General features: G+C 41.6%; 1 protein-coding gene across 7 annotated transcripts in view; it reads right to left on the minus strand.

Annotated features, from left to right (window-relative positions):
- Positions 1-13,442, minus strand: part of TJP1 (tight junction protein 1) — a 260,747-nt gene that overhangs the window by 99,417 nt on the left and 147,888 nt on the right. The window contains exon 1 of one of the 7 annotated variants that reach the window (XM_055555706.1): positions 12,960-13,429. The exons of the other annotated variants lie outside the window; for them this stretch is intronic. Coding sequence (XP_055411681.1) covers positions 12,960-12,986 — 27 coding nt within the window. The 5' untranslated portion in view covers positions 12,987-13,429. Of the gene's footprint in view, positions 1-12,959; positions 13,430-13,442 lie in introns of those variants that run through there. 7 annotated transcript variants of the gene reach the window in all.

Consider the following 13,442-nt stretch of genomic DNA (forward strand, 5'->3'; position numbering starts at 1 on the left):
AAAATTCAATTAAAAATGGGAAAAAGATATTTCACAAAAAAGGATATTAAGGTTTGAAAAGATATTCAAACTCAGTCATAATTAGAGAAATGCAAATTAAAATAACACAAAGAATCACAAGCTAAAATCAATGTCACTGGAAGAAATATCAACAACCTCAGATATGTAGATGACACCATTCTAATGACAGAAAAAGAAGAGAAACTAAAGAGCCTCTTGATGAGGGTGAAAGAGGAGTGAAAAAAGCTGGCTTAAAAACTCAACTTCAGAAAACTAAGATCATGGCATCCAGTCCAATCACTTCAAGGCAAACAGAAGGGGAAAAAGTAGAAGCAGTGACAGATTTTATTCTCCTGGGATCCCAAATCACTGTGGATGGTGACTGCAGCCATGAAATTAAAAGACACTAGTTCCTTGAAAGAAAAGCTATGACAAACCTAGACAGGGTATTAAGAAGCAGAAACATCACTTTGCTGACAAAGCTATAGTCTGTATAGTCAAAGCTATGATTTTTCCAGTAATTATGTACTGCTGTGAGAGTTGGACCACAAAGAAGGCTGAGGGCCAGAAGAATTGATGGTAACTACCACAGAGAAAATGCAGACCCAGAAATCCTACAGGACAAACAATTCTGTTCCTCACCAGTAAGACTGCACCACAGGCGGGCAGAACAGAGCCAGATGGGGGGAGTCTTACAGTTTACAGACAGGAGACAAACCAACCACAATGGGAGGTGTTTACTTGGATCTGGATTTTTTTTAAATATGTTTCAAGAGGAAATTGATACTTCAGACAAAAAAACTGCACACTGGCTAAATGGTGGATTTTTCTCATTCAGAAGTTATTCTTAAAGTGTGGTAACAATATAATTTTTTTTTTTTTTAAAGAGTTCTTGGACTTCCCTGGTGGTACAGTGGATAGGAATTCCCCTACAATGTGGGGGACACAGTCCCTGGTCTAGGAAGATCCCACATGCCTCAGGGCAACTAAGCCCATACATCACAACTACTGAGCCTGAGTGCTACAACTACTAAAGCCCACTCGCCCTAGAGCCTGTGCTGTGATGAGAAGCCACCACAATGAGAAGCCCGCACACCGAGACTAGAGCATAGCCTGCCCACTGCCATGAGAGAAAGCCTGTGCATACAGTAATGAAGACCCAGTGCAGTCAAAAATAATAAGTAATTAAAAAAAAAAAAAAAAAACTACCTTTAAACAGAAAGAGTTATCTTTTAGAGATAGATACTCAATGCTTTGGCCACCTGATGCAAAGAGCTGACTCACTAGAAAAGACCCTGATTCTGGGAAAGATTGAGGGCAGGAGGAGAAGGGGACAACAGAGGATGAGATGGTCGGATGGCATCATCAACTCAATGGACACGAGTTTGAGCAAACTCCAGGAGATAGTGAAGGACAAGGAAGCCTGGTGTGCTGCAGTCAATGGGGTTGCAAAGAGTCAGACAGGACTTAGCAAGTGAACAAATTTAAGTATTAGCGGATGAAAAGACAAGTCTGGTATTTGCTTTGAAATAATGGGGGAGAGACAATACAATGGGTAGAAGTATAGATGGAACAAGACGGCCATAACTGACAACTAGGCCTGTGATGCTAGTGTGGGGATTCATTATACTCATTTACTTTTGGATGGTCTTGAAATTTTCCACTTAAAAAAAATGGGGGTGAGGGTCGGGTGAGGGGGTAATTGAGGGGACTAGAAGTTAATTACTGAATCTAGGAAAGGCCTGACCAAGAATCCTGCAACAAGATGCCAAGCAGGTAAGCCATGCTTCAGGGGCCTGGCTCCTCCAGCAGCTGTCTCCTCTTTTTTAAGAACAGGCGCACATTCCGGAGACGCACCAGCAACTTCTGCGAGTTTCTAGGCTAAATGTAACCTGGTCTATGAGTAGTAATGAGCACCAGAGAGAAAACGGTGCCCCTGGTCTAGAAGCGGCCTCAGATTCTAATCAAATAGGCAGCAGACAAGGAGGTAACACACTGTTGTGCAGGACAGGACAGGGAGAGCACAGGGTGTTTTCTGGGCTCAGAGCAAGGCTCTCGTGGAGAAGAGCTGGGCCAGAGATCTGGCCGCTCCAGCAGAGAAACAGCCACTCCCAGCTGAGGCCACACCCAGAGGAACAAGGTTGTCTGGAAGCCTAGCTTTGACCTTGCTTTTTAAAATGCAAGAAGAAGCTGCCAGACTAGAAGTGGCAGTTCATCGAATCACAATCATCTTCAGCAACCTCAACACTGACCTGACCAGACACACAAAGAAAAAGCACCTCAAACTCGAAGGACCGGTTTGGGTGCATACCAATACCCTGAGAATAGCTACAAGGAAACCTGGTGGGGAAGGTCCTAAAATGTGGGGTGGCTTTCAAAAGAGGCTCCGCAGAGACTCAGACCAGCAGGTCCTTCTGAGACATAATTAAGTAGACCACCTCCACCAGGACTGGACCAGGAGTCAGGGATGAAGTCACCAATGCAGATGCTGAAATGGGCTTATTTAATAAGCTGATAATCAGTTGTTTGAAGAAAAATGAATTGGCACAAATGCTGGGTGAACGAGGGACCCTCGTTCCTTCCAGGTGGAGAAAACAGTATGTGCAATAGCCCTAGAGTACGAAAGCACTTTCTGCATTATACTTTCACAATATCTACATTTATTATGTGCTCAACACTGTGTTAAGCTCGGTGATAACGAGACACACCAAGATGACCTTTGTTCTTATGGAGCTTAAAGTCTAATGGGAGAATCAAATGATTAAGAAATGCCACAACTCAACCTATTATCACAGGCTTAAATATTATAAAGGAAAGAACGCGAGCCATGAGAGGAACTAAAGACAAACAGGCAGGAAGTTCAGTACCTGCTCAAAAGGACAGCGCAGGTTGAGAACGGAGCCCAAGGTGGCGGGGTGGGGGAGATGCAAGGTGAGGCTACAGAAGTAGGCAGGGGCCAAATAACCCTGTAGGAGTTTATTGATTTTATTATGAAGTTTGGTCTTTATTTGTCAAGGCAATTAAGATGCAGAGGAGTTTTAGGAGGAGCACATGTACTGGGGCCATTTAAAAAAGACTCAATGGAAAAGACCCTGATGCTGGGAAAGACTGAGGGCAAAAGGAGAAGGGGTGATAGAATGAGGTGGTTGGATGGCATCACCTACTCAATGGATATAAATCTGAGCAAATTCTGGGAGACAGTGAAGGATAGGGAAGTCTGGAGTACTGCAGTCCATGGGGCTGCAGGGAGTTGGATACGACCTAGCAAGTGAACAAGAACAACAAAGGGAGAAGAAGTGTGATATATATTATATGTGTGTGCATGCTACGTGACCCTATGGACTGTAGCCCACCAGGCTTCTCTGTCCATGGGGATTCTCCAGATAAGAACATTGAAGTGGGTTGCCATGCCCTCCTCCAGGGCATCTTCCCAACCCAGGGATCAAACCTGCATCTCTGAGGTTTCCTGCATTGCCAGATGGGTTCTTTACCACTAGCGCCATCTGGGAAGCCCCATCATGTGTTCACGTGTGTCTATGTCTGTGTGTTAGAGGAGCAGGATGTAAATGGTAGACAATACAGATGGAACAAGTGGAGAAATACGAGATGCTCAGGTGAAAAGGAATTTGCTAATTGGTCATTCACCATACTGGACATGTAATCCAACTGGACTGGGTGTACTGAAGTAGGGATAGTCCTTCATCTCTAATCCCTAATTCATCAGAATAAAGACTGCAACTCTTCCTCAGCGTTATTATAAGCAACTGAGTAACTTCCTCTGGAACCGCAGCACATCTTACTGGTCTGGGGCTCAACCAACCTCCATCCCATATTAAATAAACAAGTACATACACACACGAATATACAGAATAAGTAGATGTTTGTGTGAGTATACACACACAGAAATATCATAATTCCCATACGCCTCTTCCCTGCTATTAAGACGGGCTCCACTGAGAATGCCAGCTAACAGGATAGCGCCCCTGTTTCAGGCACTAAGTGGAGTGTCCAGCACCCTGACTGTGCGCTCTGGGACCACGCTCTCCCCTATGAAACGAGAACACAGTGTTAACTGGTGGACTCAAGATGCCGATTCCAGAGCCTGAACTCAGGATACAGGGACAAACACACAAGGTTATTCAATGACAACCTTCTCAGTTCTTACACTGCCTGACCCCTCTCTGCACAGGTGTGGTCTGGAGACAGATCCCTCTCTGGTCCCCTGCCGGTCTCTCTCTGTGCCTCAACTCTCAGACCACATGCAAATTAAGAGCTTCATCAAAAGACCATCAGGAGAACCATCACATTGGAAAATACACCTACAACACATATAATCAACTAGCTTTTACCCAAAAATAAAAAATGAAGCAAGCCAGTAAGAAGATAATTCCAAAGAAAAATAGGCAAAAGACTCAAACAGGCCATTAACATGAAAAGTTGCTCAACTTCATCTAGTCAAAAAAATAAAAAGAAAATGAAAACTTCAGTGAGATTTACTAAAGACCAACCAGAAGGACTAAAATTAAAGTGTCGAATAATACCAAGTCTTTGTGAAAATGCAGAGCAACAGAAAGTCGCATTCACTGATGATGATGAGTATAAACCGGTATAGTCTCTCTTGAGAAGACACTGTCTACTAAAATTGAAGACACACTAAACAATCCAGGAGCAATTCCATCTCTAAATACATCTTAGAGAAATACGTTCACATGTTCACCAAGAAAGCGATCCAAGTGTTCATGGGAGCATTATTCTTAATACTCCAAATTAGAAAATACCCCAAATGTCCATCAACAGTAAAATAAACTGTAGTACCATCACACAATAGAATACTAAACAGATATGAAGATGAAAGAATTCATAATGCCACAGCGCACGAATCTTTAAACCATAGAACAGTGCCTGTCTTGGGGAAAGAATGCAGTTGGCAGGAAGAGCCTAACACAGGGGTCTTAGGGTCAGGACAGCAGCTCTGTTGGCAGGATAATGCTGCCAGGTAGGGATGCTGTCAGGTAGGGGCGAGGGAGGAAGTGAGGAGCCTGCAATGTTGTATGCCCTGACCTGGGTGGTGTTTACATGGGCGTTCACTTTGTGGTAATTCACTAATGTACACACACTTTCTGTGCTTTTACTAGATATTAAGTTTCACAATAAAAAAGTATTAAAAAAAAATGAAGTCAGCTGGCAACATGTAAGTCAAAGAATTTATATAAAATCTGGGTTTCCGACCTGTCCTGAAAAACCAGACAATTTGGGCCTGCCTTCCTCCAGGCCAGTAACAATTTGCTGGGGTTGCGCAAACACCCTTCCTTCAGAGCAGCTCCTGCTGTCTGACTGCACTGCACCCTCTCTTCCACCCTCTGGTCCGACTCCTATGAGTCACGATGCACCTAACACCATTCCCTCCTCCTCTCCCTGACACTCCTTACAACACAGGAACGTAAAAGCACGTGCATGTGTGAATTACAAAGCCTAGAATCAAGTATGCCATTAGCCAGAGCAGTAAGTTAACCTCAGATTCCTCACCTATAAAACAGAGGTCCTCGGAGTGCCTACAACAATTGCTAAGATCAGATGAGACAACGCACATAAAACAGTTAGCTTAGTATTGTCATGGAAACAGCACTCAGTATTAGGAGGCTTTTATTTATTATTAATACACATTTCTCATATTTATGCCTAGAATGTAAATCTGCTTGCCATGGCCACTATCTTCTGACTATACAGGAAATACAGTATCAAAATATGGGTTGGTATATGTTTAATTAAATATCCCTACATGTATCACTATTTAAAAAAGAAAAACAACATCTAAATCTTCCAAAGTTCCTTTACATGACACCACTGGGAAAGACTTCCTATGATTATACTTTGAAAAGTACACTTGTGTGTACTTGTTTTTGCCAAAGCACATATTTCTTCCTGTCAGGGCTTTTACTGGTCTCATCTGCGTCAGGTGAATGGATACTTCCAAAAATACACTTTAATGGATTTTAAGACCTCAGTCATAAAATGCCCTCAAAATTAAAACTGACTTTTCAAAGTAACATCCTCTGAACACCAAAAGCAGCTTATTTTTCACATACTTTTTGTGTCCTAGCCAAAGTATAGGCAAGTATATTGTGCCTAACCAATATACTTATCTAATTCTTGCCCTTCAGTAAACTACACATTTTTCTTCAAAACCCCACAGAAGTCTAATTCAAACTGCTTTTTCCAGAAGCCGATCTGGCAGTAAGTCCTCCCTAAAAAGGAACACTATGAATTTCATCCACAACTACAATGAAAGCTAATGAACTAGTCACCCTCAACACCCATCAACTAACAGACACCACACTGAGCAAGAGAAGCCATACACAATAGAATCCACACCGGAAGATTCTGTTTGTATAAAGTTCACAGGGAAAACCACAGTGTTTACAGAATGTTTAAGTGGTAAAATTATAAAGGAAAACTAGAAAATAAGTACTATGGAAGATTCTTGTGATCTCTGGAGAAAGCAGGTTATAACAGAAATGGCCTGCTGGGGATGCCAGTGCCCACCATCATTCATAGCATTAAAACAGCCCGTAAGTACAGCACAGTGATGTGTTCACTGCTCTACTTCTACCACCCACAACAGTACCTGGTACACACTAGGCTACCAGAGAATACCTGCTGAATACAGAAAACAGTTTCCAAATTCCAAACTGTTCGTATTTCAGAGCTGGCTAGACCCTAAACAACAGTGACAGACAGCTTACTGTCCATTTTCCATTTCAGTACATTCAACATATAAATAAATTAGAATTGCTTTGTAATTCTTGACCTTTTGTCCTATTCAGACTTTCACCAAATGCATGCATACAATACATACATGAATGTATCTAGAGTCAACTGAAATTGTTTTTTAATTAACAAAAGAAAATGCAAAAGCTCATGTGTTACACCAAATCCAGGCTCTAGATAGGATTCCATGATATTCCCCAACCAAAAAAGCACACCAGAGCTATGCTATTGTATCGTAAGAAGACCTCAAGTGTGTTTAGAGAGAAAAATGCAAAATTATTTTGCTCTTAAAAATGACATATTTCACAACTGATTATGACAATATAGACCAACTAGAAACTATAAGCCTTTAGAGGACAGGGATATAAAACAAACTGTGCTCAACTAATGCCCACTGAACTAACAAAAAAGAACATCATTACTGAGGGCCTCCTAAATTTTAGCATTATGTACTGAATTGGAGAAGACTCTTGAGAGTCCCTTGCACTGCAAGGAGATCCAACCAGTCCATCCTAAAGGAGATCAGTCCTGGGTGTTCATTGGAAGGACTGATGTTGAAGCTGAAACTCCAATACTTAGGCCACCTGATGCGAAGAGCTGACTCATTTGAAAAGACCCTGATGCTGGGAAAGACTGAGGGCAGGAGGAGAAGGGGACGACAGAGGATGAGATGGTTGGATGGCATCATCGACTCGATGGACATGGGTTTGGGTGAACTCTGGGAGTTGGTGATGGACAGGGAGACCTGGCATGCTGCAGTTCATGGTGTCGCAAAGAGTCAGACATGACTGGGCGACTGAACTGAACTGAACTGAGAGAACAATCATAAATTAAGTTTAATTCACTTATCAAAACTGTGCACAAATTCAAAAGATTACTAATGACAATTTGAAAAGAGTGAAAATTCCTAAAACAGCCAAGAAATAAAATGAACTTTCACTCTTTGGGATGTATACTATTTTAAAAAACAAAAAATATTTCAGATAATAAAAAAACAATTTAAAATTAAACCAGATATATGGTAATCTTATGTTCCTAATTAGTATCCAAGTAATATTCATTCCAATCTTCAGCTCCCTCTGGGCACGATAAACTAGAATGATTGAGACCACTCATCAATCAACTCATTTCCCAGCATGCTACCAGCGTTAAGTGAGTTAGGGTGTTCTAACATATACTGAAATGCACCTACACACAAATAAAAACCTGTCTTCTGATACATCCCAAAGTTGAGGGCTTTCTGAGATTCGGTATTTAACACATTAAATCTCAAATGGTATTTTATGGTACAAATTTTGGCAACATTGGTTTTATCATGTTAAAACAGTGCTCTGAGTCACTATTTTCATCCACTTCTAGGATATAAAATGAAATTCCCTACCCCTGTAGTCACCACACACATCTTATTACTAAGGATCTGTTTAAGAAGGCATGGAAATCAAGCACCTGGCTAGCCCATCAAGGAGCAACTTGAACCCACTCTTGGCTGCAATAAATAAATTAGGAAGTACTCTAGGTCACGAATAGCAAAAGGCCTGTTTTTATTGCTGACTTGTATTAGAAATACTGTACTGAAACAGGCCCATCTTAGATTCAAAACTTGGTGAACTGTTCTAATGTCTCTTTCTACAAGATTTAAAAGTTAAGCTAAAGAGATTTTTCAAGATTATCTTCCAAAATTCAGAGATGCAAAGCAAGTTCAAGCCAAAGATTTCGGAATCATCATAATAGAAATTATCTTTTAATCTTACCATTTGATCAAAAACTCTACTAATAAAAAAGAAATCTGCTCATCCCCCAGCTAGTCTCCAGCCCCAGGAGGCTCAGTAAGTGTTGGCCGTTGAGTGGGTGACCGCACAGGGCCTGCGGTGAGCGGTGGCTAGGCAGCCAGGGACCAGTGGCACCACACTTAAGATTTACAGTCAGACTCCTGGTCTTTCATTAGATTTAATTTTTATCATGTCAGAGCAACATCAATAAATAGGATTACATTTCCAAATTTTTCACCAAAATTATTATTTTTAATGACATTTTCCTTAGCAGCATACTGCTGTCTTGTTTATACTCAGTTCTATTCTTAGAATGACACTGAGTATTACATTTGGTCTCTAATAGAAAAAAGATTAAAGAGCAAGTAAAAGTCAGAGCCAGTACATTGTTAACAGGATTGAAAAAAAAGAAAAGAAGTGAAACTACTGTAAACTTTTTCCTTCAAACCAAACAGGAAAGGGGACTCCATCTACTAGCCCACAGCTTTGAGAACTGCAGATGGGTCTTAACCGCATGACTTGTAGGTGTGGATGGCTGACTTCTGTCACTTACTGACAGTCACCAAAACACAGCATCGGTCTTTCTTAAATACAAAATAAAAGTTTTCAAGTCCCTAAAATGAAATCATCACCGTTCTCAAAAAGGAAACAAAAGAAAAAAGGGTCTTTCCTAATAGCACAGAGCAATTTCTGCTACTGAACAATCTGGGGGGGCAGCACTGGGCAATCTGAAAAGCACCTATCTAATGGAACTGTCCTAAAATGAACTGGAGAGCTGTAAATGTGGTCAGGGATTATCAACCAAGGATATAAAGGGCAATTCTAACCATAAGCATCTACAATGTCAAACACACTAACATAAAAAATTAAACATCTTTCCCTTAGATACTATAAAAATATTTCTAGTTAAAAACAGGACACATGTATACCTATGGCTGATTCATGTTGATATTTGATAAAAAACAACAAAATCTTATAAAGCAATTATCTTTCAATTAAAAATAAATTATACAAACTTGACAGGTACAGAAAAATATTACCACAGTGAAGCTCAATAAACACTGAAAGACACAATCAAGTGAATTTTCATAAAGCAACGTGAGTTTTCAGTTTACCTTTAAAGTAGCAAGAGGGCTTCCCCAAAGCAAATACACACCAATCACAAAGTACCAAAGCTAAAACTATGTCATAACAGCCACTCAAGACAATTCCTATCTACAAGGTTAATTTTGTAATTATTTTCATTCATTTAGCTATATTCTACAGTTAACTTTCAAATGATCGGCTATTAAGAATACAATAAATCAATTCCTACTAAGTGGTGTAAATAATTTCCATAGTAAAGTACACTAAAATTTTGGAAATAATCAGTGGGAAAAAAAATCTGTTTGAGACAAAATGGAAACTTTTAAGCAGCAAAATGTGTAACAGAACAATGCTACATTTTATTGTTTCCTCTGGAGTGAACAGCTTGAGTCCACAAGCTGAACTTCCTTCACACTCTGTGATTCAACCAATGGAAATGTCTCTAACTATTCCTGTCATTTTCTCACATAATTAAACAATTCCTTGGTGAGACAGAACTACCCTCAAATTCCTGGTTTCAATTTTTGAATCATTTGCATCAGGTACACTAGTGATTCTGTTTGCAAATTCAGATATGTACCACAGATTAAAACTTTTCCTTTATTACTGAAGTTAATATGCACAGAGAAGCCCTTTCCACTGAGGGCTTTTTTAAAGCCTCCTACACTTTCTTCTAGTGTTTTATGATTTATCTTCTCTGCATATTTTCCAAACGGATTTGGGGGGGGGGGGGGATGGCCTAAGGGCAGAAACAACATATATATTTTCAAAGGATAGTCCACAGTCCCAGCACCCTATACTAATCCATCCTTTCTCCAGAAATCTATGATGTTATTTTTATCACAGTCTCAATTTCCTCTCCTGTAGGCTAGGTGAATTTGGGGAAGTTACCTTATCTGTTTCAATTTCCACATCCATAAACCGGGGATAACAGCAGTGCTCATTCATAGGGATACTATGAGAATTAAATCAGTTAATTCATATTAAGCACTTAGAACATGCTAACACACATTAAATGCTGATGACCATAATCACTAAAAACTCATAAACACACAGATGTTTCTGGACTCTGCGATTCTAATGTCCATTCCTGAACTAAAAGACTGCTTCAAATGACTCTGAATTTATAACACATTAGATTTTCTAATAAGGCTTCTTTTTCTGAACTTTGACAGTTATTATCCATTTATTTTATCAGATAAACTTTCTCATCAACACATTAAGTTTTCTAGAATACCACACTGGAATTTTATTTGGAATTGTATTAACATTTATATACCAACTCTAGGAAATGTGATATTTTCTACGATATCCTCCCCATTCAGAGACTGTATTTTCTCATTTCACTTACTGAAGTTTTATGTCCTGTAAAGTTACCAACAATCGCTGTATTTTTCCTAGGTTCAACCTTTTTGGAGAAAGATTTAGTGGTATATATCAGAATTTTAAATGCACATACATACCCTTTAATTCAGAAATTCCATTTTTAACAACGTGACACACAGTACTACTACACACATGCAGAAAAATATAAGGCTATTTATTACAAAATCCTGGAAACAAGTTAAATGTGTATCAGTAACCATCTGCAGCCTATTCATGGAATGGAAAAATATTCAATCATTACAAAGAATATAGAATCAAAGATACTGACTGAGAGTTCTACAAACTATTATGCTAAAAGCAAGAAAAGCAAGCTGCAAATTCATGGGTTTTTCTTAAACAGAAGTAGGGCAAACAAAAATATCACATGTAAACTACTGAGTACATACACAGCCTGGTTCTTATTAAGCATTTTAATCATCTTAGAAAATTAAATGTTACTTGGTTGGTTGAGTATTATTTCATTTCCCCCATCTTTTATGGCCTTTCTCTATATAAGATTTAACGGTGGTCCCAAAATACAGCATTTTAGAAAAATAAGCTTTCAACTGACATTCTACTCAAATATTTAAGAATGCAAACGTCCCCAAAATGTAATGTTTAACTAGTGATACTTGTTAATACGCCATAAAATCTCAACACCATAATTCATGAGGACAAGTATGACTCTTTCTAAAGCATCATTTTACTATGGCAATCCACTGAAAACTCATTTCTCTCCGTAAGTGAAATATCCTTTTCGGATATCAAGCGCCAGAGAGCACACTACAGGAACACAGTGACGCTCTCTATAATATGGAAACAAAGCCTCTCCTCCCTGGAAAGGAAATCCCAGGAAAATAAATAGTGTAAGACTATTTTAAAATTATGCGAAAATTTGCCTTTTATTCTAAATCTTTAGATCAAGTTTTACCTTTAGATTGGTCTTTATCAATGTAGAGCAATAAAAGTACACATAAAAGTTTTCTTAAAGAGACAACACTAAATTCCTTACAAGAATTTACTCACTGCTAAACGTAACCGCTAACTTCCAGCCAAAAAACAGTCTTGAGTTCAGAAAGTTTAGGGCCTAATTATGCCTAGTCCAAGATGCTATGAATAAACATCTCAAACAGAAAAGAAAAAAAACAAGCAAAAACATGAAGCCAGCACCCGCTTAAGCACCTGATACTACTTAAAGTAATAAATTGATTTTTAAGCGAGATCTTTACTCTTCATATTTCTGTATTCCCGCAACCGTTTACGATGGAAAAGATTAAGCTGTACAAAAGGAGAGGAGAATATTAACTGATTTTTAGGAACTTCAGCTTTTTCATGTAACATACGAACTGGCTTGAAAGCACTGAGAAAATGGCACAGTACTTCAAAGCATATGAAAAAACTGACAGGAAAACGTTACTTTTTTAACGAACCCAAGGTTTTATTTTTAAAAGTTCACTGTCCATTTTTAAGGGCATTGTGCGATACTTTTGAAAGTGTAACTCGAATTAAACTCTTAAAAAGTGTTAGGAAGTTAGTTTTTCAAATGTCACCTTAAATAAATAAAACAGCGAAAAGATCCAACGTACTCCACAGAGGCTGAGTGCCGTCCCAAAGCCGTGTCGCGGGCGCGCGCATACCAGCGACAGTGACATCAGACCGAAACCACACGGTTTCACCACGGACCAGCCACTCCCGCAGACCGCAGCCGCCGGGGTGGCCCCGGCCCTCCCGCCGCGCCCCGCGCCCGGGTTCCCGGCGGGACCTGTTGCGCGTCCCCGCCCGCCCTGCTCCCTCCTGCCGCGGGCCGGGGCTGGAGCCGGGACCGGGCAGCGACGCCGCCGCAGTGCACCTGCCCGGGCCCCGGCGGGTCCCGGCCGGCCCCGGCACCGCCGCCCGCCCCCTCCACGCCAGCCCGGCAGCCCGCGGGCAGAGAAAGAAAGGCCCCCAGCGGACGCTCCCCGAGGCGCTCACCTTGGCGGCCGCGGCCCTGGCGGACATCTTGTCTCTCCCGCGCCGCGCAACGATCCTCGGACCCGAGACTCCCCGCCGCCAGCCGCCGGCTCCTCACGCCGCGGCCCAGATAAACATCTCCCAGGAGCGAGCGGGGCGGGGGCTGGGGCGCCGGAGAGGCCCAGCCCACAGGGAGGGGACTGAACTCGGACAAAAGTCCGCGCCGCGCCCGCCCCGCCCGGGGCTCCCCGCGGAGTGCGCCCGGCCGGCGCCTCCTTCCGAGAGCTACGCCCGCAGCCAAGCCGCGGGCACGTCGGCCCACCGCTCGGCCGCCTCGGGGCCGCCGCCGCCCGCAGTCCGCCCGCCGGCTCTTCGGGGGACGCTTTAGTACGTAACTTTCCGGGAACGAGCCGCAGCAACGGGACGTGGCGTCGGCGGGTTGAGCCGGCGCCGGCAACCGCGGACGACCACGCAAACCTGCCGGCCCGGCCCGGCCCGGCCCAC

This window comes from Bubalus kerabau, chromosome 19 (assembly GCF_029407905.1).
Source record: "Bubalus kerabau isolate K-KA32 ecotype Philippines breed swamp buffalo chromosome 19, PCC_UOA_SB_1v2, whole genome shotgun sequence".
Taxonomy (NCBI): Eukaryota; Metazoa; Chordata; class Mammalia; order Artiodactyla; family Bovidae; genus Bubalus; species Bubalus kerabau.